The sequence below is a fragment of the Stegodyphus dumicola genome, chromosome 11 (genome assembly GCF_044657685.1).
Source record: "Stegodyphus dumicola isolate Sdum_Otavi_A_Nest chromosome 11, ASM4465768v1".
In the NCBI taxonomy this organism is placed as follows: Eukaryota; Metazoa; Arthropoda; class Arachnida; order Araneae; family Eresidae; genus Stegodyphus; species Stegodyphus dumicola.
In genome coordinates, this window is record NC_140778.1 from 148,797,602 (window position 1) to 148,823,312 (window position 25,711).

At 34.6% G+C, this 25,711-nt stretch overlaps 1 protein-coding gene across 2 annotated transcripts in view; it reads left to right on the forward strand.

The window, feature by feature from the left end:
• Positions 1-25,711, forward strand: part of LOC118194099 (extracellular serine/threonine protein CG31145-like) — a 165,974-nt gene that overhangs the window by 76,516 nt on the left and 63,747 nt on the right. The window contains exon 2 of one of the 2 annotated variants that reach the window (XM_085827310.1): positions 17,907-17,987. The exons of the other annotated variant lie outside the window; for it this stretch is intronic. Within the exon in view, the coding sequence (XP_085683436.1) occupies positions 17,907-17,987 (81 nt within the window). The remainder of the gene's footprint in view (positions 1-17,906; positions 17,988-25,711) is intronic. 2 annotated transcript variants of the gene reach the window in all.

A 25,711-nucleotide genomic window follows, 5' to 3' on the forward strand; every position in this document is an offset into this window, starting at 1 on the left:
TCTCCGAAGTTCCGGTAGACATGTAGGAGGAGGGTGACGGGCTGCAACTCGTCGGCCAAGCATATCCCACACGTTCTCTACTGGATTCAAGTCCGGTGAGAATGCTCGCCAGTCCATACGGGTGATATCCTCAGATTGAAGGCATTCGCTTACGATGTTTGCACGATGAGGACGGGCGTTGTCATCCATAAACACAAATTGTGCGCCCATGGCGCCCCGAAACAAACGTACATGTTTTTCCAGAATGACGTCCCGATAGATTTGGCTTGTCATGGTTCCAATTTGAACATGCAGGTCAGTTCTAGAACCCAGAATAATTCCACCCCAAACGAGCACTCCTGCACCAGCGTAACGGTGTCTTTCAGTGATGCTTTCTTGGTGGTAGCGGTACCTGGAGCTCTCCATATGAACGTCCGGCGAGAATCAGACTGCAAGCTAAATCTGCACTCGTCGGAAAACACCACACAAGCCCACTGTTGCGGTGTCCACAATGCATGCTCTCTACTCCAGGCTAACCGCAGGCGACAGTGAGTTGCAGTAAGTGGAACGCATCTGACAAGTCTACGAGCATATAGACCAATATGCCTTTGCGTCTGTACACGGTCTGCCTTGAACTCGTACCAGTGGCTGAAGAGACCTGACGAGACAGGTCTGAGGCTGTGCTCCGCCTTTTGGCAGTAACTGCCAAATACCGGTCCTCATTCGGCGTCGTAACTCCGGGGTGACCTGTGCTGTAACGTCTACTCACATTACCATCATCTTGGAATCGTTGCCAAAGCCTGGCAGATGATATATTTATTTTAGAGTTCGATTTCCGCGTGACTCCGAATTATCCTTAATTTATGGACATGGGTGTATATTTAGGTGCACAAATTTACTCTTCTGACATCTCTGTGTGTAAATCTAGTTAGGTACGTACATGTATAAAAGCAAAATTTTAAATAATTTTTTTATATATCTGAAAGGTTTCAGATTTTAATAGGGTTTGTTAAGGTATTCTATGCTCTCGCCCAGCTAGAAGTCTGTTGTTACACTCATTCTTATTAACCTATTTTGTCTTTTTTCTTCGCACTTACGCCACGCATAATTGAAGTAGATGTTTAATTGTATAGTTACAATGTTTAATTGTATAGTTATAATTGTATAGTTACATGTAGTATGTTAGAATTCCCGATGCAACGTTAAACGTCGGCACACATTTTTCTTTTTTCTTTCTTTCTTTTTTTTCAGACTTTTCTCAGTTCATAGTATCAATGTTCAGTTTTCTTAATAAGATGGCATTACAAAACGTTTTTTAGTCTTTTTATTATAAATGTTTTGTGTGTTTACGTTTTTTATTAATCATCACTTTTCAGAGCTTACGCCACACAAAATCCGCAACGATTTACAGCAAAATTTGCCGAAACATTTACACCAAAATGACAAAATACTTAAAAATGATATATCTTTTATAGTTTCTGATATACAGTCTTGAACGCAGGAGACAAAAATGTTTTATACCTTGCAACGTTGCCACTGCTCTCTTTGAAATCTTTGAGTTTGGTAATCAAAAGTTTTACAAAATATGAAATAAATTATAAAAGAATTCGAAATTCAAAATTCAGACTTTCTGGTGCCCATTTTCGTGAAGGACTATGTTATTGAAAATTTGTTGGCTCTAGGTATGATTGTTTTTACTTCCTTGTACAAAGTAAAAAGGAAGTATCGTAATCGCGAAAAGTTTCAGGCAGCATATATCAACGAAAATATCCATTTTGACCGCTATCGAATGCAATTTAACGATGTTTTTGCGTGATATCTGTACGTAAGGACAGAATAAAATACTCTTTTCCTCCAAAAAAAATTATGAAACTGCTTTAAAATGAATTCTGAAGAGAATATTTCGTGGCGTCTGTGCGAACGTATGTACGTACGTACGTACGTATCTTGCATAACTCAAAAACGAGTAGCCTCAGAACGTTGAAATCTTGTATATAGGACTGCTATAACATGTAGATGTGCACCTCGTATTTTGGTTGCAATCGGCCGCACCAAACATATATATATATATATATATCCACTCTGTTACCTGGCTCAGTGATCTCAGTTTCTTTACTCTTACATGTTTGTAAATTGTACATTTTTTGCTTTAAAAATGATTGACTTATGTTGTTCTTATCTTCCGGTTACTGTTTTTATGCCTTTAGTAAATCTCTATGCAATATTTTTAGAATTATCAACAATTTTAAAGTTGTTTAAGTGCCGCTAAGCCTAATAATTTTTTGACGGCTGCCATTGCTTGTTTACATTTGAAACAGCAGGATAGTGGATTTGTTGCCAATCTAGAGAAACTTAGCTTCGCAACAACAAAGATAACGCCTTCATTTATTATTGCGAATTAAATCATGCTTAATCCTTTCTGGAATTTTTTGGAGGAAATAAGTGTCTGAGATTTACTTCGCAATTTTTAATACAGATATTTTGAGTTTTTATGTATTTTGGCCTTGTCGCGAAGTGAGAACTGAATTGAATGAGAAATACTCAATCGTCTGTGAAAAACTGTTTCTTTTTTGTTTTGTTTGCTTAATTTCTTTTAGACATCGTTCTAGCTTTATTATAGTATTTGAATAGAACATGTGGAAACGATTAGATAATTCTTTAAATGATATAAATTTTTTAAATTCTGAGTTATAATATGAACGAAATATAATACTGTTAAGTAAACCTAGCGCCAGAGTGTCGCTATGGTAAACAAAGTAAATTTTAAAGAATGCATTTATTCTATTGTGGTTTATGCGCTGTCGGCGAAGTAGGTTTAATTCAATCTAATAAATTTAAATAAAATGCAAGAAAAAGTGCGTATAATTTAATATTCCGTACAAGGAAGTCACGTGGTGTACACATCAGATTTTTTCAGAGAAAGATACATATATTCATGCAAATTCTTCATTATTTAATTTCTTTAAATATAATACAGAGGGATAATATTTGGTGGCTAAGTGAAAGAAAGCATTTAAGTGTTTCGACATAAAATGCCTGTTTTGACACTAATTTCCCTTTCGGGATTAATGTCCTTTTAGGCTAATTAGAAAAATCCATGGAGGAAAATACATCTGTTTTAAAAGAGTATTAAAATAACTTCTTGATGCCATTACTTATTTGAAAAAGTGGGATCCTTTGCATCAAAAGTTTAGCGAACCTCCTGAAGAGTAACAACAGTGAATCATTCGTCATATGACTGTCGTCTTTCATTCGCTCTTTTTCCTTTCCAATCTGAAATAATATCCTGCATTACGGCACGTGGGGACATTTACTCCAGGAAATAGCTGTACCCCGCTGACCGTAACTGTCGCCGTAACACCGCGGACAGATTGCCTGCGGTGTCGTGAACAAAAGCTGATATCTTTACCTGTCTTAGAAACTGGGCTTCTTTTTTGCATTGAATAGAAACTACAAATGAGGTTTCCCGCCAAATGCATTCTGGAACTGTAAATAATGTTTTCTGAAGTAAATATCTGAAGAAAAAATCTGACGTAGGTCATTCCACATTCCAAATGTGCCAAGATCTTTTTTTTTTTTTTTTTTTTTACTTTGGGTAGAAATGTAATGCAATTAAGGCTGTTACATGCTTTCGATGTGTTTTCATATCTATTGCATTAAAATCTAAGCGATAAAATAAAAATATAATAGAAATAAGCTATAGACGTACAAGCAGAGGAACAGAACTTAGAAAAAACAAGCACAAAGTGTTAAAATACTACAAAGCTATCCAGTCTCATGTCGTGTAAGAACAGACACAGAAGTGATTTCCAACCATGGAGACAAGTGTGCAGGCAAGCCTCCACATTTATTCAACATCGAGTCTGTTCACTGCGACCGCTCAATAACAGAGCGAGATTGACGACTACAACCGGTTTCTCCTTCTACTGCTGTTGGGCTCCGAAGGTGTAGGTCGTTCTTCTGACTGGCTTGACCCGGCTGCGCAATGGCAGACCGCACATTGAGTTGAACAGTGTTAAGCGAATTTCGCTTACTGCGCATGCTTGATGGTGTACCTTTGGCGCGGGGAGAAATATTGGCTACTAAGCAACCCTACGTTAGCTTATTCGTGATCTCCATGGCTGTCGAGTGTGTTCGAGTGATGTTTAAAATTGCAATGTTGTGGAACTTTGCTTATTAGTTATTTTAACGTACATGCCGATTGCACTTGCTTATTTTTCTAATATATGTTTCATTTTAATTCGTCAATAACGGTGCATTTAATATTTGTTAACATATGTTCGTAATAATTCGTTATTTAAATGTAATTTGTTTACATGTTATAATTCAGTAATTGTAAACTGGAGTATCTCGCTTAGTTTGTTAGCGTATATTCGCGCTTTTATTTTCTCATTTCAAAGAATTTAATAATTAGCATTAAAGAATTGTAAAATTTCTTAAGTGTTATTTGCAAGCACTTGTTATATTACTCAGTTAAGACACAATAACACGCCGAATAAATACTAATTCAGAAGTCAAACAACAAAAATCAGCGTTATACCTACAAATTTTTTTTTTTTTTTTTTTTTTTTTTTTTTTTTTTTTTGCTCAGTTAATTTGGTTTGATTTTCTGCATTGTTTATCATGCCTTCATCCGTTAATCGTTTCACTAAATTACGCCTGAAACGGCAAAAATTCCTGAATCATCTTGACTTTTTACTTAAATGTAAATGTAAAAAATTCATCCCTAATTTTATTCAAATCAAATCTAATCAAAAACCTTCGAGTCGCGTTTCAAGAATTCTGTTAAATTGCAAGCTTGCCTTACTTCGGTCCGTGATAAGGGATACACGTCAACAATTGTCCAAAATTGAACATGAACTCTATAAGCTTCATCTGGAACTCGCTAAATCATATCCAAAATTCACTGCCCTTGAACAAAAGTCTTGGTCTAGAACGGAGAATGCAGTTAACCTTCATAAAAACACCCTTGCAGTTAAATTCGAAAAACTTCTTTTACGGTCTTCCAGTTCAAGTAGTTCAAAAAATCTTCCCATTGTAAACATCAAGCCAATAGTTAATATTTCTAATGTTAGTCTTTCAGAAGAACAAGAGAGAATTCTAAAATATAATTTTAACTTCTCACAAACCTGTAAACCCTCGATTCCAAAGATTTTGGCTCCTATCGAAAAAGCTTTCAAGTTCAGTAAAGTTTCAGATTCACAGAAAGAAATGATTAGGCATCTTATCGCTCATAATGTGAAATTCAATAATAAACCTTTGAAACCAAATCTAACTGCGAGAGAAAGAGCTACAATGCGCGAAATTCATTCTAACCCGGATATTATCATTTCAAAGGCTGACAAAGGTGGCCAGATAGTCGTCATGGATAAGAACACTTACATCGATGGTGTCACTAAACTCTTAAACGAAGGACCATATAATCCGATCCCTAAAGATCCTTCACCTTCGGACTTATCCAAAATAAAAACTGCGATCAAATCTTCGCAAATCATTTCAAGCAACTTAAAACATTCGCTTATCCCATCTGTTGCGAATTGTGCCAGATTATATGCTCTTCCCAAAATTCATAAAAGTGGTATTCCTTTCCGCCCTATTGTATCAAATTTAGGTAGTGCCTCGTATCCTTTAGCTAAATATTTAGTTTCTAGATTTTCCACTCTCTTAGACAATAACATTTACACCATAAAAAATTCAATAGAGTTTGTAAAAAAGGTTAAAAACATTTCTCCTAGTAATTTACTCATGGTTTCTTTTGATGTAAAATCATTATTCACCAATGTCCCAGTGGAGGGTGCATTAAGATGTCTAGAAACCAGACTTCGCGAATTTCATTTCTCTTGCATCGAAATTGATGAGCTAATTTCTCTCACTCAACTCTGTTTGAAACAAACACATTTTGTTTTCCAAAATAAATATTACAAGCAAACTGAGGGATTAGCCATGGGAAGCCCCCTCAGTCCCATCCTGGCTGATATCTACATGCATTATTATGAATCAAAATTGTTTGAAACTTTAAACTTCCCGGCATGGTTCCGCTACGTAGACGATACTTTTACCCTGTTTGAAGGTAATAAAGGTGATTTAAATAAAGTTCTTTCAACAATGAATTCTATTGCTCCTGCTATTCAGTTCACTTTTGAACTTGAGACTTGCAATTCTCTTCCGTTTCTCGACATTCTGGTCACACGTAACACATCCAACTTCAGTACTACAGTTTACCGTAAACCTTCATCGGTTTGCCTTCCACCACACTTTAAATCATGTCATCCGACTAAACAAAAGTTAGCTTCATTTTATTCCTATGTTTTCCGTGCTCTTCAAGTTTGCTCCTCCAAACTAGCCCTTGATGAAGAACTAAATTATTTAAAAGCAATAGCTATTGACAAGGGCTTTTCACCCAACATTATTAATCAAGCAGTTAAAAAATTCTCATCTCAACACACTAAAAGCCACACTCTTATTTTAGGAGATTATAAAAATTCTGTTGTCATTCCCTTCTTTCCATCAATTAGCTATAAAGTTGCACATATTTTGCAGAAGTTTAACTTTCGGGTTGTTTATTCTCCCATCAATAAAATTCCAACTTCTATACTCAAGGACCCCATTCCGGATATGAATTCCTGGGGTATTTATAGGATTCCTTGCCAGTGTGGTTTAATTTACATTGGCCAAACTAGGAGAGCCTTAAAATTTTGCGTCAAAGAACATGAGGCATATGTTAGAAAAAAGGAAACACAGAAGTCTTCTGTTGCTCAACATTGTTGGTCCGAAAATCACACTTTCAATTTTTCTGCTGCGAAAATTATTCAAAAAACATCTTCCATTGGAGAACTGGATTTTCTAGAGGCATTTCACATTCATAAAAATCTTTCTGTTCTAGTTAACGATCCTAATTCCAATCCAAATTTGCCTTCGGCTTTTAGAGAAATTATGTTTTAGTTCTGGTTTCGCCAACAGATGGCGCCACTTGCTTATTCTTGTCCAGGCTTTCTTATCTTATCTAATCATTATTTCCTATCTTGTTCATTTGCGGTTTTGCAGCTGAAGATGATGGTTCGGTAAAACCATCGAAACTAGTCCTGTGAAAATTTTGTAGGTATAACGCTGATTTTTGTTGTTTGACTTCTGAATTAATATTCCTCAGTGTTTCTTTATGTATGTACGGATGGAACGTATGGTAAATCCTGAATTGTTTTTATTGCTTAAAAGTATAATGAATAAATTTTCAACTAATATATCCTAAATTTCAGTCTTTTTCTGAACGAAAATTGGTACAGTTCCAGAGGAATGTGCAGAATTTCATAAGGATTATATTTTACATTTTGAATGTAAACACTGCTTCACATTACTTCGCACTAATTTCTGCTTTCTAGTTGTTTGAGCAGTACAGCAAAAAATAGTATTTTAACACGGTAATTAATTTACATTTACATCTACGAAGATTTAAACCCCAGATTTGTTTACAATTAGATGGCGATACATCTACCATATACCGTACTTATCTTCTTTTCAAATCGCGCCAACATAGTAATTACGCCAAATTGTTTTCTGGGCATGCGCAGTATGCGACATTCGTTTAACACTGTTCAACTCAATGTGCGGTCTGCCATTACGCACCCCGGCTGACGTGTGCGCCATGTTTGTTTGCTTTTTTTTTTTTTTTTTTTTTTTGTTTTTTTTGTTCTGTTTTGACTGCTATATCCATATTATGTGTAGAGTAATGTATTTCGCCGAGTAAAGAAATTGGTACTGAAGATTCAACTAAAATTATCTAGGTGCTGACTCCTTCAGTAAATTAACGAAGTTCTACGACTCTTCAAAAATATATTGGAATTGAAATATCCTCGAAAGAACTTCATGTGCACTTGTTCCACTTTCAGGATGATATGAATGTCCGCCTTGTGCTTCTTCAAAAATATATTGCAATAACCAGTCAACTCAATTTCCTCCGTTATAAAATTTGATATTTTTTATGATGAAACTTTGTTTAACGAAGATGAACTGAGATTTACTTTGATTGGAATATTATGCATTTCTTGAATAAGGTTAGGATTCAAAATGGTAGGACTGATACTTATTGCAGCTGTATGATCACGGTCTATTATCTTCTGTCTGGCGATGTTTTCTTGATTTATGCTGGTATTAATTTAAAATTTCACGATATCAAGATATAATAAATTTCTCGTAATTTACATTATTTGAAGTGTCATCCTTTGAGGGTAAGTTACTTTAATTTTATATTAGTTTTAGACCACACACTTCTATCATCACATTTGGCACATCATTTTTATTACAACAAGATGCCACAGAGTTGGGGAAAATTTTGGGTTGTGGAAAATTCCAATAATATTCAGGCGGCTAGCCAAACAGTCATGTCCGACAGTCGGTTTGGAATCAACTGTTACAATCTGGAGGATAATGTGGTAAGGCATCAAGACCCATGCTCCAACCCCTTAGCTTTAATTAGATTTTGGAGATCACAAATAAAATAACGTTTATATTCGTTGATTTTACTCGTTTGACTCGTTGGCTTTACTTTTTTGACTCGTTGACTTTATTCGTTTGACTCGTTGGCTTTACTTTTTTGGCTCATTAACTCGTTGACTTTATTCGCTTGACTCGTTGGCTTTACTTTTTTGACTCATTGACTCGTTGGCTTTACTTTTTTGACTCATTGACTCGTTGACTTTATTCGTTTGACTCGTTTACTTTACTCGTTTGATATTTTTAACTTTTATCCTCGTTGACTCGTGAACTTTTATCCTCTTGCAATCGCATTAAATGACGTTTTCTGAGAAGCGTTATTACATACGGTACACTGAGTTATTTTGGACCTTTTATTGTTAAGTGGTCCACCATCTCATCAAGACGTATGCGCCATTTTAATGAAATCCGCTGTAGAAAGGCTTCCTCTTTTTAGAAATCAACCAACTATTTAAGTAATTATTGGCACTGTCGAACTTAGCTGGTTTGCCTTATATAACAGCGGTGGACTCTGAAAACGCAATAGCTTTCGAAATATAGTACAACTCCAATTATTCGAATGCCGACTATCCAAATCGCTTTGAGAATTTAAGAAAAAATTCAGACGGAAACGTAGTGTTGGATAATCAACGATTTCAGACATTGAACCTACACTTTTAAACTTCGCATTACTGCTTGAAAACGAAGACGGAAGTTTTTCAGGAAAATCAATGAAGGCAGCAGCAAACAAAAATTTAGAAGATGTCGTTTTCAAGTGGTTATTTTCAGCAACGTTCTATGGGAAATCCAATTTCGGGTCCGATTCTTTACAAAAAAGCTAAGATCCTAGCTTAGAAGCTTGCTTATTCATCCTTTAAAAGCAAGTAACGGATGGTTAAGAAATTTTGAGTGTAGACACGATGTCAAAAAAACAGCTTACTTTGACCGAGATGTTCACCAAGCAATGACTTTCAACACCTGTAAGTACTGGACAGTACGCTATATAACATGTACATAAAAGTGTTGCTATTTCATTTCATCTAATTATAACTTCTTTTTCTTTAAAAATAGTTTTCTCCCATTTCAACATACAGTACATGCAGTAATATATGCAGTAATTAACTAGTAAGTGTATGTAATTCCTTTCTTCGGGAAAAAAAAAAAAAAAACAATTATTCGAATAGGGTAAATTCGATTGGGATAACTGGAGTTCTACTGTACTTGAACACATGTTCCCACTCATTTTTAGAAGGCGTCTTCAGAACTCTTCTTCAGCATTGTTTTCTGAAATCCCAAGCAGCATTAATCTAATTTGCACAAAAGACTACGCTGAAGTTATCATTTTGGCTTCAAGAACTGAGCGGAAATCATAAAATGCCAGATCAGGTGGATGCATGATAATTTCGATGTCTAAATATTCAAAAATTTGCTGGATAAGTGAAACAGGAAGCATAAAAACATTATCTTGAAAGATAATCCAACCAATTTCGTGCAGGTTCTGAAACTTTGTGGAAAATAAAGATGTTTCGCTAAAGGTTTCAGCAAATTCGTATTGGAAAACTTTCGGCAGTCTTCCGAGGAGTTATTCAAAAACATGATCATTCCGCACAACTCACATGGATTCCCATGTGATAGTATTAACATTAATTTCGCGAGATCGAATATAAATTTTCATGAAATAGGAAACACCGTCCAGATATTTATTACATTCACATAGTTCTTGTACTATCAAATACTTTTGAACTGAAAAGGTGTAGGTGTAGGTGTATTTAATTATGGCAAAGCACACTAGGGCTATCTGCCTAAGGGGAGGGATGCCTTCGTGGAGGACTTTCTAAGGGAAACTGGCTCGTATACACATTGAACTGAAAAGAGCAGATAAGTTGTTTTAACCATTCCGCCCAATTCTGTGGTGCTTTTTTCAAATGTATACAACTTTTATTTCCAATGGCGGGCTGTAGTTGTTTATAAGCATTGGCCACTACTAAGCGCGGAAGAGTGATCTCTTTATTATGGAGGCATCTAATAGGTAATCTCTCACTTTAATTATAAAATTCTCTTCGAAGATAGAAGCATCAGACCACTTGCAGCTCACACCTTCATGGGAAGAGACGACAACTTTTTCACTTAGCTCCTGAATTGCTAGCTGTTTATACTTCCAATGCATCTGATTTTGATTGAAGTTCTTCTGTTGCTTGAATATGATTCTTGGAGATTGATAAAACTAATGCTGTGAGATTTTTCGCATTGTGATGATATAGTAGTGTTGTAAATAGGTTGCTTAGGTTGTTGTTGAGTTGCTGTAGTGTATTGCGTTGAACAGTTGTATTAAAATTGTGTTGTATTGTATTGTGATGTATTTAGCACTATTGATTGAGGTTATTTAGTTGTATTTGAATTTGTCATTGGAACTATTGCTGTAGTGTATCTTCTCATATTGTTGTCATTGATTTACATTGTCTTGGGTCCTCCTTGAAAGTTACGATCGCTCGTCACGTTTTGCGAACTTGTCCGATTGGATTGTCTTGCTCCTTTTGGTACTTCTCTTCTTCCCCTTATATCCGTTTTCTCATCTGAGTTTTTCTCCACGTCCGGATTTCTTTATGTCAAGTGGCCTTGGGCTTTAATTCTGGAACCGGCAACATTGCTCTTCGCAATAGCTCGGTCAATTATAGAGTCTAAGATAATCTCTCGGCAGGGACGGACAAATCAAAGCCACGCCTACTCTGGGATTCGAACCCAGGTTCTCAGTTATAGTCACCAACCACTTTGACCTCTGGGCGGCCGTATATAAAATTGTATAACTATAATTTACACTACCTAAATCCACAGTCAGAAGAACTAAAAATCTACATGAAACCCCATGCTTCAGAAACATGTCTGAATTTTATGAACAAACTAGCGCAGCGTTGCTACAAGCATCGACACATAAAATTTTGGCAAAACGCTTCTGCTCCTGAAAAAGCGGGACCTATGTTTGATCGCCCTCGAAATGAACTGCGTTTTATTGAAAATTTTTGCCAATTTAAGATTGTTTTTTTTCCCCTTATTTTAAATAGATATATAACGTATTAAATTGAGATGCGCTTTTCAAAAACTTCTGATAAGTAACATGACCGTAAGGTAACTTTACCGTAAGAGCGTAACTAACCTTGCTGATGCTAAAATTATAGATACTATAAATATGATATAAAGAAAAATCTGAACAAATGTATTACAATTTCAGAATTATTTTAACACCCTACCAGTTTTTTAACTGACAAAATAAGTATTTTAAGGTTAGCATTTAGTCATTATTGCATGGTAATTATTATTCTCATACTTCGTGTCAAATACTTGAATAACGAACGTTAAATTGAAGCTTGTGGTTCACATTTGTCAAAGATTTACTTCTTGCCAGTAAGAAACGTAACATTTAATTCCCTCAAGTTTTCGCCATTTTCCTTCTTTCCAAAAGTGATGCCACTTCGGGAAGACATGTAGTGATAAAACAAAATTCTTTCTTAAGCAGATTCTTTTGGGATCTACATTTTACGCATGTTAAAAAGTTAAATAAATAATAAATAAATAAAATAGAACCTATAAACAAAAGAAACAAATAAATAAAACTTGTTTCTTAGCCGCTGTATATAAATCATTGTAAACAAAGTGGTGAATAAATGTAACTCGTAATGGACTGTTGCTATGGAAACAAAAAACTTCCAACAGAGGTTTCTCAGATTTATTTTTACATTGCAACTACTCAAAATGCTTATGTTGAGTCCCTCAACCATACGAAATAAAGAAATTCTTTGTCCTGAGAAAAGCAATTGTAAAAAGGATTTCACAAGTGCAAAACGTCAATTCTTTTTATATTTTCTTCATAGTGCCCCAAGCGGAAAATTTAAGACTACGAAATGCATCCAAAATCTGCAGAGTATATAATCAGACGATTTGAAATCGAATAAACAAGCGACATTGAAACAAGCGCTGCAGCGCCACCTAGAAGATCAGCTATTGTATTCATCGGCTAAAGAGACATTTCTAGCACCATTTTCTTTTCATATCTTTTTTTTATTCGCCAATTGGCAACATACACGAAGTGAGTGTTAGAATCTCATTATGTTAAGTGTAGGTTTTCAGTGATACTTAAGGTTGAGTCTGAAGGTAAATGTCGCTTGAAATAATTGTTTTTCTCGCTTCCAAATGTGACGCAACTGAAGACACCTCCTACAAGGCATTTTTCTACAATCTCTTTACGTTAATATTCATGAAAGTGCTTATAAATATGATAAAATGCGGCCACTGTATCTACATGAACAGGTATAAAAAAAAAAGAACTAAATGCAATGTTTTTGTTTCTTCATATCGTAGGAATGTAAATCTAAAAGCATCATTATAAATACATGTAGGATGTTGTCACAGTTCTAGGAATTTAGGTGTAATTTTTTTATTTCATAAGTTCTCAGCTGTATTACAATGTATTTTTCCAGCATAATCCAAATTTAATTGAATACGCTTATCCTGTTAAAAAACTAATTTTTAAAGCGTCTTCAAAAAAACCTTTTCGCTGTCTCCTCAATCCATCTACATATGCCATGACTGAAATCTCAAATAGAACAAAAAAAAAACGATTAATTTTGAAAAAAAAATTGAAAAAAATTTGAGAACATTAGAAAAACGTCTAAAATTTAAAAAAAAAAATTTCTATGGGGGATTAGAAGGGTTCCCCCCCCCAAAAAAAATATAAGAACAGAATACTTCTCGCAGAGATGGAACGTTTTCTGAAATTCCCCCCCCCGTTCCCACAAAAAGGCTACTATTCGGCTACTGATACCCTAGATACTGGGGACTTACGCCTCCCAGCCCATGACGAGTGAAGACGAGCTCCACCCCATGGACCATGGGAACCGCCATGTTCATAAATTATATTCCCCCATAGCCGAGACTGCTTAGGTACAGATCCTAGCCAGTACTTCACAGAGCGCTCTGCGTAGATTCCCGAGAGGGGCATGGTGTCTAAGAGAAGTTAACAGACATATGCCCCCGTTTATTGACCAGTTTCATAAGAAAAGATTACAGTGCCAGGAGAGGCTTTAGCAAATTTGTTTACTACAATTTAGGCCTAATTTATACATATAATAAATAAAACGTAATAATATATTAACCTATATAATAGTATAAGAAGCTTCGAATTTAACAAAAAGAACACATACTAGAATGGCGACATTGGGAACTGAATATAAATAATTGTCATGCGCGTGGTTACCAGTTTGGCGTAATCTGAAACTTTGGCGATATCTTCTAAGGTGGTTGCGATAATACAGATGTCTGTTTACGAGAAGAAGAGCTCCCGCCACAGTGTCTGGCGGGTTGCAGTCGTTATAGCAACAGGGCTAGTATATTTCAAATAGGGGAGAACCAAGAGTTGCTTTATTGTTATTTCCTTTTTGGCGAATGTTGGCAGGGTAAAAGAGTTTATCATTCATCTTCAAGACACCCCTACGGAAAATGGGTCAAGGCTTGTTTCTATGGCAACAGACAGCTGCGGACTAACTGGCGAAAGCTTTTCTTGTGATAGAGAGACTGTACCGAAATTTTTTGGTGCCTCTTTTATAGAATACCTAGGGAACTTTTTGTGGTGCCTACTTTCCTTGATGCCCTAAGCATATGCTTACATTGCTTACTGGTTAACCCAGCCCTGGTCATAAGCTCTGAAGCTGCCAGATGATAATATTATATTAATAAGATTCCTATAGTCTGCGGTATTATAGCTGCATAGCTACGGGAATTTTTAGAAAAATGTTGAAATGGCTTATGGACAGTCTAATAAACATTTCGATAGAAACTGAAATACCGTTAACCTCTAAATTACCTACATTTAATCTGTAGTTTCATTTATACAAATATTTTGTTTTAAATAAATATTTTTAAAATTTTTTGAAGATATAAGGTGCGTATTTCAAAAATACTGTCAGAAGTCTATCTACGAGTTTTTCAAATTGCTTTACAGCTATACAATCTGTTTCAGAACTATTTTTAAGATGTATAATTTTGTAGCGCAAAGTTTCAGTTGTCTGTTTCGGCGAAACGCGTAATGGGGTCAGCTTGGTTCGATGTTCATTGAGAAATTTCCCTTGAAAAGCCAAAATGGACCTCGAATTGGGCTAATTAACCATTTTCCGCTTTTTAATTATAATATATTTTTTGCCATTTACTTTGTTCAATCGATTAGTATTTTACTGTGTTTTTAATTTACTTTTTATTTCGCATATAGCCTATTATATTACCTCATTCAATTGATTTGTTTTTTTAAATACAGTGTTAAAATTTCCGAAAATACTTAGCATATAGCTTTTATTAATCGAACTTGTAAATATACATTTTTTTTCCATTTCCACACTTTTCATAACTACTGAATATGCTTATGTTGGAGTTTTTTTTAGAGCCACAGCTTTTGGTAACTTTTAGGCGAGCTTACTACAAATTATCTTCTCAGTTCCTTAATTTTGCAGCACAATGCGCAAAAAATTTTGACCAAAATTGGTATTTTTTGTATTGTTCTTAAAACTTTTCTTCTAATATATATATATATATATATATATATAAATTGTAGTAAGCTCGCCTAAAAGTTACCAAGAGCTGCTGCTCCAAAAGGTTTAACACGTTTTCAAAAAATTAATACACATGAAAATCAAATCATTAGACATGTAAAACATTAATAAAATTAAAAAACAGAAAAAGTTAAAAAGTAAGCGGAAAATGGTAAATTAGCCCAATTCGACTTCCAAACAGGCTTTTCAAGGGAAATTTCATTTATTTGAACGTCGAATCAAGCTAACCCCATTACGCGTTTCGGCGAAACAGACAACTGAAACTTTTTCGCTAATTTTTTTTTTTTAATTTAGACAAAGTGTCTTGGAAATTTTAATAGTCTCAATTCTATATATATATATAATATATATATATAATGTTGTATGATCTTAAATTCGCTTAGTTCGAAAACAAGTTTTTCTAATACTTGCGCAATAGCTGCAAAGTAATGTAATAATAATTTATTTACTAAAGAAATATTGATTATATTATCTCCTAATATAAATTTGGTAGAAGTACCAAAAATGAGTGAACCCATATGTAGGAAGTTTAATTCCGAAAATTTTGTTTTAAAATAATTTGTATGTAAAATATTAAAAATGTTTTACGGGGACTTGAATTAAATCATGAATAACGAAATTTCAAACTTTGAAAAAGAAATTAAATTAAAAGCAAGTAATTATCGCTGTTGATCGGAAATTAGTTGACTTTTCAAGGGGAACAAACCAACTCCCGTTCAATGAACAATAATTAATAAATACGAAGCTGTTTCGTCTTTTACTCAAGTAAGAATGGTTATGCCAAATTGGCAAATCAAGTAGGCCAAATAGTTCCGTGAAGTGATGGGATTAAGAACCAAAGAACTCATTCTGAATAAGGTATTTTCGCTAATACAAATTTTGAGTGAAAAGCAATTTATGTAGTAAATTTTAAAAAATACTTGAGTAAATGTCCCCCGACACCTTCGCTTTCATGAATGTTAATTCAAAACTATTTGTATAAAAATTAAACAGTGCTAATCTGACCTCCATATATATATGGAGGTCACGAATATGATAAAAGGTAATAATCATACAAAAACATACGCGCTACACGCCCACAAAGACAAAGACAAAAAGATGAAACGCAGGTCATAAATAATGAGGATTTATTAGCAGAATATTTTGAGCTACATGAAAAGGCTTAGTATATGAAACTCTTGTGAAATCAGGAGTAGACCTAGTAATACGCATGGTTGCTGCAAGTGGGTGTTGTTGCATATTCTTACAAACGTTCGTCGAACGATGCGTCGTCGTTGCGAGGCGTTTACAACACTTCCAAGCCGCAACAGTTTCATTTCAAATAATACTCTTCTTTTTCTAATAAATCATTATTCTTTGAGACCTGTCCTGCATCTTTCTGTCTCTGTCTCTGTGAAAGTGTAAAGCGACGAGGTAGCTAATGCGACCTTATTTTCCTATGTGATTGTTGCCTGTTATCTCGCCCTCCATGCATATTTCTCAACAATAGTTCTGAAACATCCTGTATGTAATTTAGAAATATTTGGGAAGCGGGAAGCTTTGAAACTTAGATGTTACCTGACAGCAGGAAATGCATGCAACTACAAAATTATTGTATCATTTACTACTATTGTATTATTCATCACTATCACAAGGCCGCAGGACAGATTTAACGTAAGAAATAAGGTATTAATTAATTAAAATAAAACTTAGGCAATTGCTGCAGTTAGTTTCTTTAATGAATTTCGTGAGTCCCGCTCTTATTTATTTATTTTTGTTGCTGTTGTTCTTTTACCTGAGTCTGCTAATACTTAATTCAATAATCATCACTGCCAATGCTTGGTACTCATTGCTCTATTTAATGATACTCGTACATTTATCAAATATCTCGCCAAATAGATAATGACTATTTAGCTTCACTGTGCTATTTGGAGAGAAGCGTAATAAAAATGAGCAATGATTATTGAGCTCTTTTGGCATGTATTGCTTTATTTAATAATGCATTCATCAAATATCCCGCCAAATAGCGCAATGAGTATTTGGCTTCATGTGTTATTTGGCGATACGCCTGATAAAATTGGGTAATGATTATTGCGTATGCTTGGCGTTCATTTCTCTCATTAATAATACGTTTGTCAAACATCTCGCCAAATAGCGCAATGACTACTATTTAGCTTCACTCTGCTGTTTGGCGAGATGCTAGATAAAAATTAATAATCATAATTGCGCTAGTTGGCATTCGTTGCTCTATTTAATAATACAGTTTTCAAATATCTCGCCAAATAACACAATGATTATCTAACTTTATTAGATTATTAGATTAGTTATTAGATTTTAAAATTTGGCGAGGTGCTTGACAAAAATGAGTGATCATCATTGCGCTATTGGCATTCATTGCTCTATTTATTAATATATTTATCAAATATCTTACCAAATAGCGCAATAATTATTTAACTTAAATGTGCTATTTGGTGAGATGCTTGATAAAAATGGGTACTCATTACAGCGGTACTTGGCAATTAATACGTTTATCAAATATCTCGCCAAATAGCACAATTATTATTTAAATTCACTGTACTATTTGGCGAGGTGCTTGACAAAAATGAGAGATCATCATTGCGCTATTGACATTTATTGCTCTATTTATTAATATATTTATCAAATATCTTACCAAATAGCGCAATAATTATTTAACTTAAATGTGCTGTTTGGTGAGATGCTTGATAAAAATGGGTAATCATTACAACGCTACTTGGCATTCATTGCTGCATTTATTAATACATTTATCAAATATCTCGCCAAATAGCACAATGAGCACAACTTCACTGTACTATTTGGCGAGGTGCTTGATAAAAATGAAAGGGTATTAACTGGGTATTTTCTCCGCAGACCCGGTTACGAAGAGCTACTAAAGTACGGAAAGTGGCTAAAGACGGAGGCTCCTAGAGGATACGAACACCTCAGATATAAGTAAATTGATTTCATATTATGAACCATATTTCGTAATATTATATTTCTGCCCATTAAATTATATGTTTAGTAAATTTTAAAATATTTTAGAATTTTACACAATTTTAACACCTCCCCCACCCACTTCTGACCAAACTTAACAGAATGATTTTATTGCGAACTTCGTTTAGAACGTACGCCTAAACATAAAAAAAAATAATAATCTTTCGGTCCCATCCGATATATTATATACTTAATTTTATTTTTTACGGCTATAACGAATCCCAAATATATACAAATCTGATATATGGAACTTCGCGGATATATTCGACTGTTTTTGTTTTTGTTTTAATTCATCAGTTATTTTTAATTCATGTGTCCTTTTTGTTTATGTAAGCCATTTTTTATTTTCGATTCATCAGTTTTTTCGTCATTAGTCATTTTTAATTCCTCATTCCTTTTTATTCATCGGCTTATTTTTACAGTCATCAATCATTTTTTCTTTCCTTTATTCATTAGGGATTTTTTCTTCAACAGTAATTTTTTAAATCATCAATTATCTTTTTATTTATCAGTCTTTTTTACTTCCTTGTACGAAGTAAAAAAAAAATATTGACATCGGGGGGGGGAAGGTTATTAGATTTTAAACGGAAATATCTAGCTTAGCAAGCAGTTCCCGAATCACTTTTGACTATTTCTTTGCGTGACAACAGAATAAAGAACTTTTATTCTAAAAAAAGTTTTAAAAATGGATTTTTTTCCCTACACTGTGCTCTCATTCAATTTTTTTTCCGCGAACGTTTTGCAAGCTTCTGCAGGCATTGCCCCCAGTTGACGAATCCTCGCTTTTCTTGGCGCGTTGATACATTTGACACAGAATCTTTTTTTTTTAATTTTTAAAAAACAAATCCTTCTTCGTAGGGCCTCACCAGTCGTTAAGGTCGCTGATTACTGGTAGTTCGACCTGGTTTTTCATTCCAGACAAATGAGTTGTTTACATGGTTGCTTTTCGTGTTTCCTCCATACGTAACATAAATACTAGCTAATTTTTCTTAGAAAGTCCTCCACGAAGGCATCGTTCCGTCTAGGTAGACAGCCCTCGTGTCCTATCATAATGAATAGCCTAACCTAAGCTTCTTCGGAGTGCTATAAGGCTTCGGAGTGCAGCCTTCACATGCAGTTGTCTTTACACAAAAAAGAAAATTTGTTACAAAAATAAACAAATGATAATTGCGACACAAAGAGATTTGTATAACTATCATGGACTTCTTCAATGGCAACAAAAAGGGGAAACGTAAAACACTCAATGTTTAAACTAACATTAGTAGTGTCGATACAGGATGATCATAAAACAGGTTCCCCGATATATGAGCCCCAAGAGGTCTATATACTGAATCAATCAAAATCAAATTTCAGATATTTTTATCTGAAGGTTTGAGTTCGAGATTGGGCTGATTTAAAACAATAGAGCTCTCACGGATACGACAACATTTCGAAATTTTCGTATAGCAGCACCCATGTTTTTTTCATGTGCAAACTGATCCGCGCATTGAAAAGCCATAAATGGATTTGGAACGATTTACGTATGACGAAAATTGCTGGTGTAAAACATTTGCCAAGAAGATAATTATAAAAGACAATGACAACACTAAATAGGAGAAGCAAAAACAAAATTTCATTAAAATTACAAACTTTCAGCGTGTACAAACCTTCAAGATAGCGTCATCTCCCATAACTTTCCACTTTCATGGCTATCGAGCTTGCATGCAGGAGACTGTTGAGAAAAATAGCGAGCGTAACATCGCAGGAGGAATCTGTGTAACTTCACATGTTATGGCACCTTTCAGTCCTGACAAATCTCGTGGATTTGATGTACACACCTTAGATGTGAGACAAGCCCAGAATCAGAAATCCATCGGTGTGAGATCGGAGGATCAGGGTGGCCAAGAAACTGCAAAGTTATGGGAGATTACTCTGTCTTGAAACATTGCACTTGTTGGAAACTTGTAATTGCCATCAAAGTTTTTCTCTCTGTACTCTCTTCTGTTGTCATTGGTTCTTTACAATACTCTTGCTTGCAAATGTTTATGCCGACAATTTACGTCATATGTTTATTATTCCAACACCATTTACGCCATATTTCAATGCGCTAATCAATGTGCGCAGGAAAATGTGGATGCTGTCATTCGAAAATTTCGAAAATGTTTCACCGTAACCGTAAGCATATTTCACAAGCGCACATCTGTGTAGCCACCGAGGGAGTGGCTTCTAGGATGGACCAATGAGGATCCGGTAATATTTCTGTCATGTCACATGACCTTTCGCGTGCTTTAAGATTTAAGCAAGATGGTTGAAAATATTCTGCAACGCAATTTTCTGTACAAAATAAACTTTTCATTGCGAAGTTAGATCAAATATAGGCAATTATGAAGATTTCACTACCTGGTTGAAATAAATCCAAACACATGTTGGATACTTCGCAAAAATATCGATGTGAAATATTACTTAATAAGTGGTAAATAAGATGAAGAAAGAAATATGTGATAAACATCTGAGCCCAAATGCAATCTTTACATAAAACTATGCGTATGAGAAAAATATTTTCACCAGTCATATATGTAAACAGAAGTCAGGACTTTTTATTGCAGTCTATATGAAAAAGATGTGTTATAATAATAACCATTGCAGAATTTTATTCAATGCGAACTTTTACTAATTTACACTCGTATACATTTAGTGTGTTAAATTTCACATTTAATAACTGCTCACTCTTAAATACACTACCTACACAAGAAATACTCATCAAACATTTATCTTTTTCACAACGAATATATTCAATTTATTTACATATAATTTTTAATGTTAGCAATGGATCAATGTATTCTGATTCTTACACTTTAAAAATCAAAAGAATGCAAGCACTGAAATAAGAAGATTCATTGTAACCCTTCAGCCATTCTCAGCTCAATTAAAAAAATATACACTTGAATTCTCTTAATCCACATAATATGCCGTGAACATCAATTCAAATATTAATGCGTGATAAAAATCACGAAAGTGAAATATCAGCGATTAATTAAAATCGGAAAACGAAAATACTACAAGATTTCTACTATTACGCCATATATTTATAACTGCGAAACAAATGCAAATTAAAACGCAAACAACATATGCTCACATGCACGAAGATTTAGCGTCACAAGAGCAACAGCAGCTCATTAGTTCATATTCGAAACCCCTCCCTCAGTGGCTACGCTGATGTGCACTTGTGAAATATGCTAACCGTAACTGTGAGTGCTGTTTTGCTTTAAGCCATCACAATTTCAAGAACTTGCCTTCAAATAAGAGTATCTGAAATTTCATTTCGACTGCTTGCGAGGATAAACTGTTAGATATTCAGGTACCGTGATGTTTTTATGACCACCCTGTATATATTGAAACTTGGAATAACGTACCAAAAATAATATAAATGGGAATAGCAGGAGTGCGACAACTTAACACGACTAACTGTATCGAAAAAAGATGGACGACGAAAGATAAGGTGGTCGTGCTTTCGACTAAGACGTTAAGATGAAACAACAAAGATGTAACCTCTCAGTCATCACTCTTTTTTTTTTTCATTTATAAATAGTCACTGATGTAAATAGTCACTAATGTATCTCCACCAATAACTAAATAAATTGCTTTATTAGTCACGCAGATATGTATCGTCAGCTTAGATATCCTCCTAGACGCCGAATTTACATAAATATAGCTAGGATGATCTAAAAGAAATAAGCTGATGTTTTTTTTTTCATTCTCCATTTTTAATTATTATTCAATACACGCGTAATTTTATAGAATTACATTACATTGTTACGTTTTTTTTTTAATCACACCAGTTCGTACGGGGTTCGTGTGGATTTGGAGTCAATAACGACGACACTTGATGAAGTATCGAAACACACTTTATTTAGCCAATACTGGTCAGGACAGCTCCAAAGTCACGTTTTACAGTCGTCGAAGATCTACTATAAACACGCTGACACGATCAGCGACACAGGCTTCAGGTTATCAGGCTATCACGGTGGAGAGAGCTTCACTGCAAAGTACCAGAGTACAGCTCCCGGCTCTGCTCGGTCGTTCTCGGAACTCCACGTACTCTCGAGACTCTCCACGCTACAACTCTCGATGCACTCGACGACACACAGAGCACGGCTCCCGACTCTTCTCGGTCGTTCTCGGAACTCCACGTACTCTCGAGACTCTCTATGCTACAACTCGCGATGCACTCGACGACACACGAGCACAGCTTCCGACTCTTCGGTTCAGTCGTTCCCGGAGCTCAACACGCTCTCTCGACGATTCACTAACCGCGATACACTAAAAGACTATCTCGATGCACTCGGCACTCCCTGGCTGGCTGTCAACTCGATCGTCTCCGCACGGACTAACTAGATGAGTCACACTCTCGATACTAACTGACTCGCACTCTGACGAGACACACTCTCTATCAACTCGCTAGGCGAGACACTCACTCTCGATACTGACTGACTGCGGGCCAGAAAGGTATATATAGCTTTCGGCTTGTGTTCGAGAACAATCTGGGCTAAGCCGGTAAGAATTCGTTCCAGAAGGTTCTCCATCAGTAAATGGTATATCGCCAATTTTGTCGCAAAATGTCGCCAAATAGGCGATTTCTCGCCAAATGTGGCAAGCCTACTCTCGACATTTTATGGCAACCCTAAAACTGCTTTGCGGGGAAGCCATCTCACGGCGCTTTGATATTTTGTAAAGCGCGGTGAGATGGTGATACATCACATGATATATTTTTTCACTTTAGAAATGCACAAAAGGTATATAACATTCTCATGTTAATTTAAATTTATATTTATTTAATATCCCATTAAACATTTTGTCATTTCACCTGGGTCATCTCTATTCATAACCTTCTACGGGGAAACCATATTAAACTAAAAAAGAGCCTTATTTTTAATTGTTAACTTTTAATGGTTTCGAAACGAGATTTTGCATCGAGGCACTATAAATGCCACTTTTCATCGAGGCACTATAAATGCCACTTTTAATAATCTCACTTTTCATTCGAGTCTGTTGCTATTCGGCAAAATGTAAGCTATTTATCTTTCAAACTGAATTTGACCGTTGTCGATCAAAGAACTAATCTGCTCCGAAGCAATAGATAGACACAGTTTTTAAAAATATTCGTTTCTTACATTTATAATAAAAATAATACAAGCAATAAAAATGCATTGAATTCAAGATCCATCTGATTAAAAATATTCCATATTTTCATAGAAGGATATTATATATTGTGTTTATTATTTCATATTTTGAAAAACATTAATGAATTCTAGATTAACAAACTCAAAGATTTGACAGTCAGCAGTAGTGACATAGTACGGAATAAAACATTTTTATCTCCAGCGCGAGAGACTGTGTACCGGAAATTGTAAAGGCATGTTATTATTAAATATTTTGTGAATTTGCTGTTGAATGGAATTTTACGTGGTGTAAGCGCAAAAAAAGAGATATTTAATAAATAAAGTTTTTATACATAGAGTTAATAATAAAAAGTTTTACAAGCCCTCTTACTACGAAAAACTGAACATTGATATTATAAACTGAGAAAAGACTGCACAAAAAGAGAAAGAATATATGTCAAAACTTAACACTGCTTCGGAAACTCTAAACATATGTTACTATGTTGCTATAAAATATTTTGCGATTTTGTTCTTTAATTGTATATGACGTAAATGTGAGGAAAACAATGCGTAATAATAAAGCTAAAAAGACAAAAAAAGGGGGTTAGCAGGAATAAAAGCAACTGTACACTCGTAAACTGCGATCTGAGAGAGAGCGTAAAAAACCTTAACAAACCCTTTCGAACAAGCGTTAAAATCTGAAACCTTTCAGATTTTTAGCCCAAAGGGCCAATTTGACAATAAGGGTTATTAATTTCTTTTTGGCATATTGCGTTGCTTCACTATAAACGGTGTTACACTTTTTAAATTGTTGACACCAAATATTAGAGCCCTGCATTATATTTCAGAAAATTAAATAATGAAGAATCTGCATAAGACTATGCATCTTTCTCACACTGTGAAAAAACAACGATACCTAGAGAATCACGAATTTTTTATTAACAAACTCAACGATTTCAAATCCAGTAATGGCAACACTGTAAGCAAAAAACAGCATTCTTATCACCAGAGCGCGAGATTGTGTGTCGGAGATTCTAAAGATATGCTCATTTGAAAATTATTTTGCGATACTGCTGATGAACTGAATTTGATGTTTTAAGTGCAAAGAACGTGATATTTAAATAATAAATAACGATAATAAATAATAGATAATAAATAAAGGTAATAAAAAACTTTAAAAGAAAGTCGCCTTTTGGGGTGTAATAGCAAATCTGAAAACTTTCAGATATTTTAGTCCAAAAAGGGCTTTGTCCCTGAAGGACAATTGTTTTCGTTTTTGCGATTTTGCGTTGAATCACTATAAACCGCGAATCAGTTTTCAAACTGTTGCCACCAAGTATTAGACTCCTGCATTATATTTGAGGAAATTAAATAATGAAAAATCTGCATAAATGTATATATATTTCTCACATTGTGATAAAACAACGGTACCTAGAGCCATCGAATTTTGAATGACGTAATCCTCCTGCGAATATAAGCATGTGGAAGTACAAATTTGAAATTTGGAATTTGTTTATAATCGATTTCATATTTTGTAAACCTTTAACGAATTTTTGAGAAATAAACTCAAGGATTTAAAAGCGAGCAATGGCAACACTGTACGGGAGGAAAAAAAAACCTTTTTATCTCCAACGCACAGAACTGTGTATCGGAAATTCTAAAGATAGGCTCATTTTAAAATTATTTTGCGACATTGCTGTTGAACTGAATTTTATGGTTTAAGTGCAAAGAACATGATATTTAATAAATAAAAGTAACACACAAAACGTTAAAAAAACGCTTCTTTAAAAGTGAAACTTTTCAGATTTTTTTTAATTAATTTTTTTAGTTTTGTATGTTTTATTCTATATCTATTGTTTATAATAACTGTTTTAAGCTCGTCCAGAGAAGCGAGAAATTAAAATTAAATAAGTCTCTTTTACTACCTTCAGACAATTTAAACACAATGAAATTATTTAGTCTCCTCTGAAGTAAATAACAGGAAATTGATTAAATCGAGATTCCTTTCCAGCTACTTGGAATTTCATTAAACTGGTGCAATACTGCAAGCTTATATCACGCAATCGATAATTATTCTGTCGCAGTTAAGAACGGTAACCGTGAAAGTAATGAACGTAGAAGATTGATGATCGTGAAAGAACATCCATTACTCATGCTGAGATGGCATACTGTTCTCACATTTAGGGAATGAAGGGGTAATGTATGAATGTGTATATATAGCCATTGCATGCCCAGGGTTAAGTAACTGTTCTTGGCACATTTTGATATTCCTAAAATTTATTTTGAAGGACATTGCAATCGAATTCCCTTCTTTGAAAAGAAAAGTATAAAATATATTTCATCAGTAGTTAAGAAATAAATTTAGTTAGTACTACAAAGAATATACTCATCATAGAATTTGTTTGATTAAAATGAAATTAGCGAGAATAAAAACCAAAAATTTAAATCCAGATTTAATGTTGCATTAATTAAGCAAACTGTTATAGTAGAGTGCTACAATTAACCGAAATTTTGGGTTACAGCCGAAAACATCGCGGCAAAAAC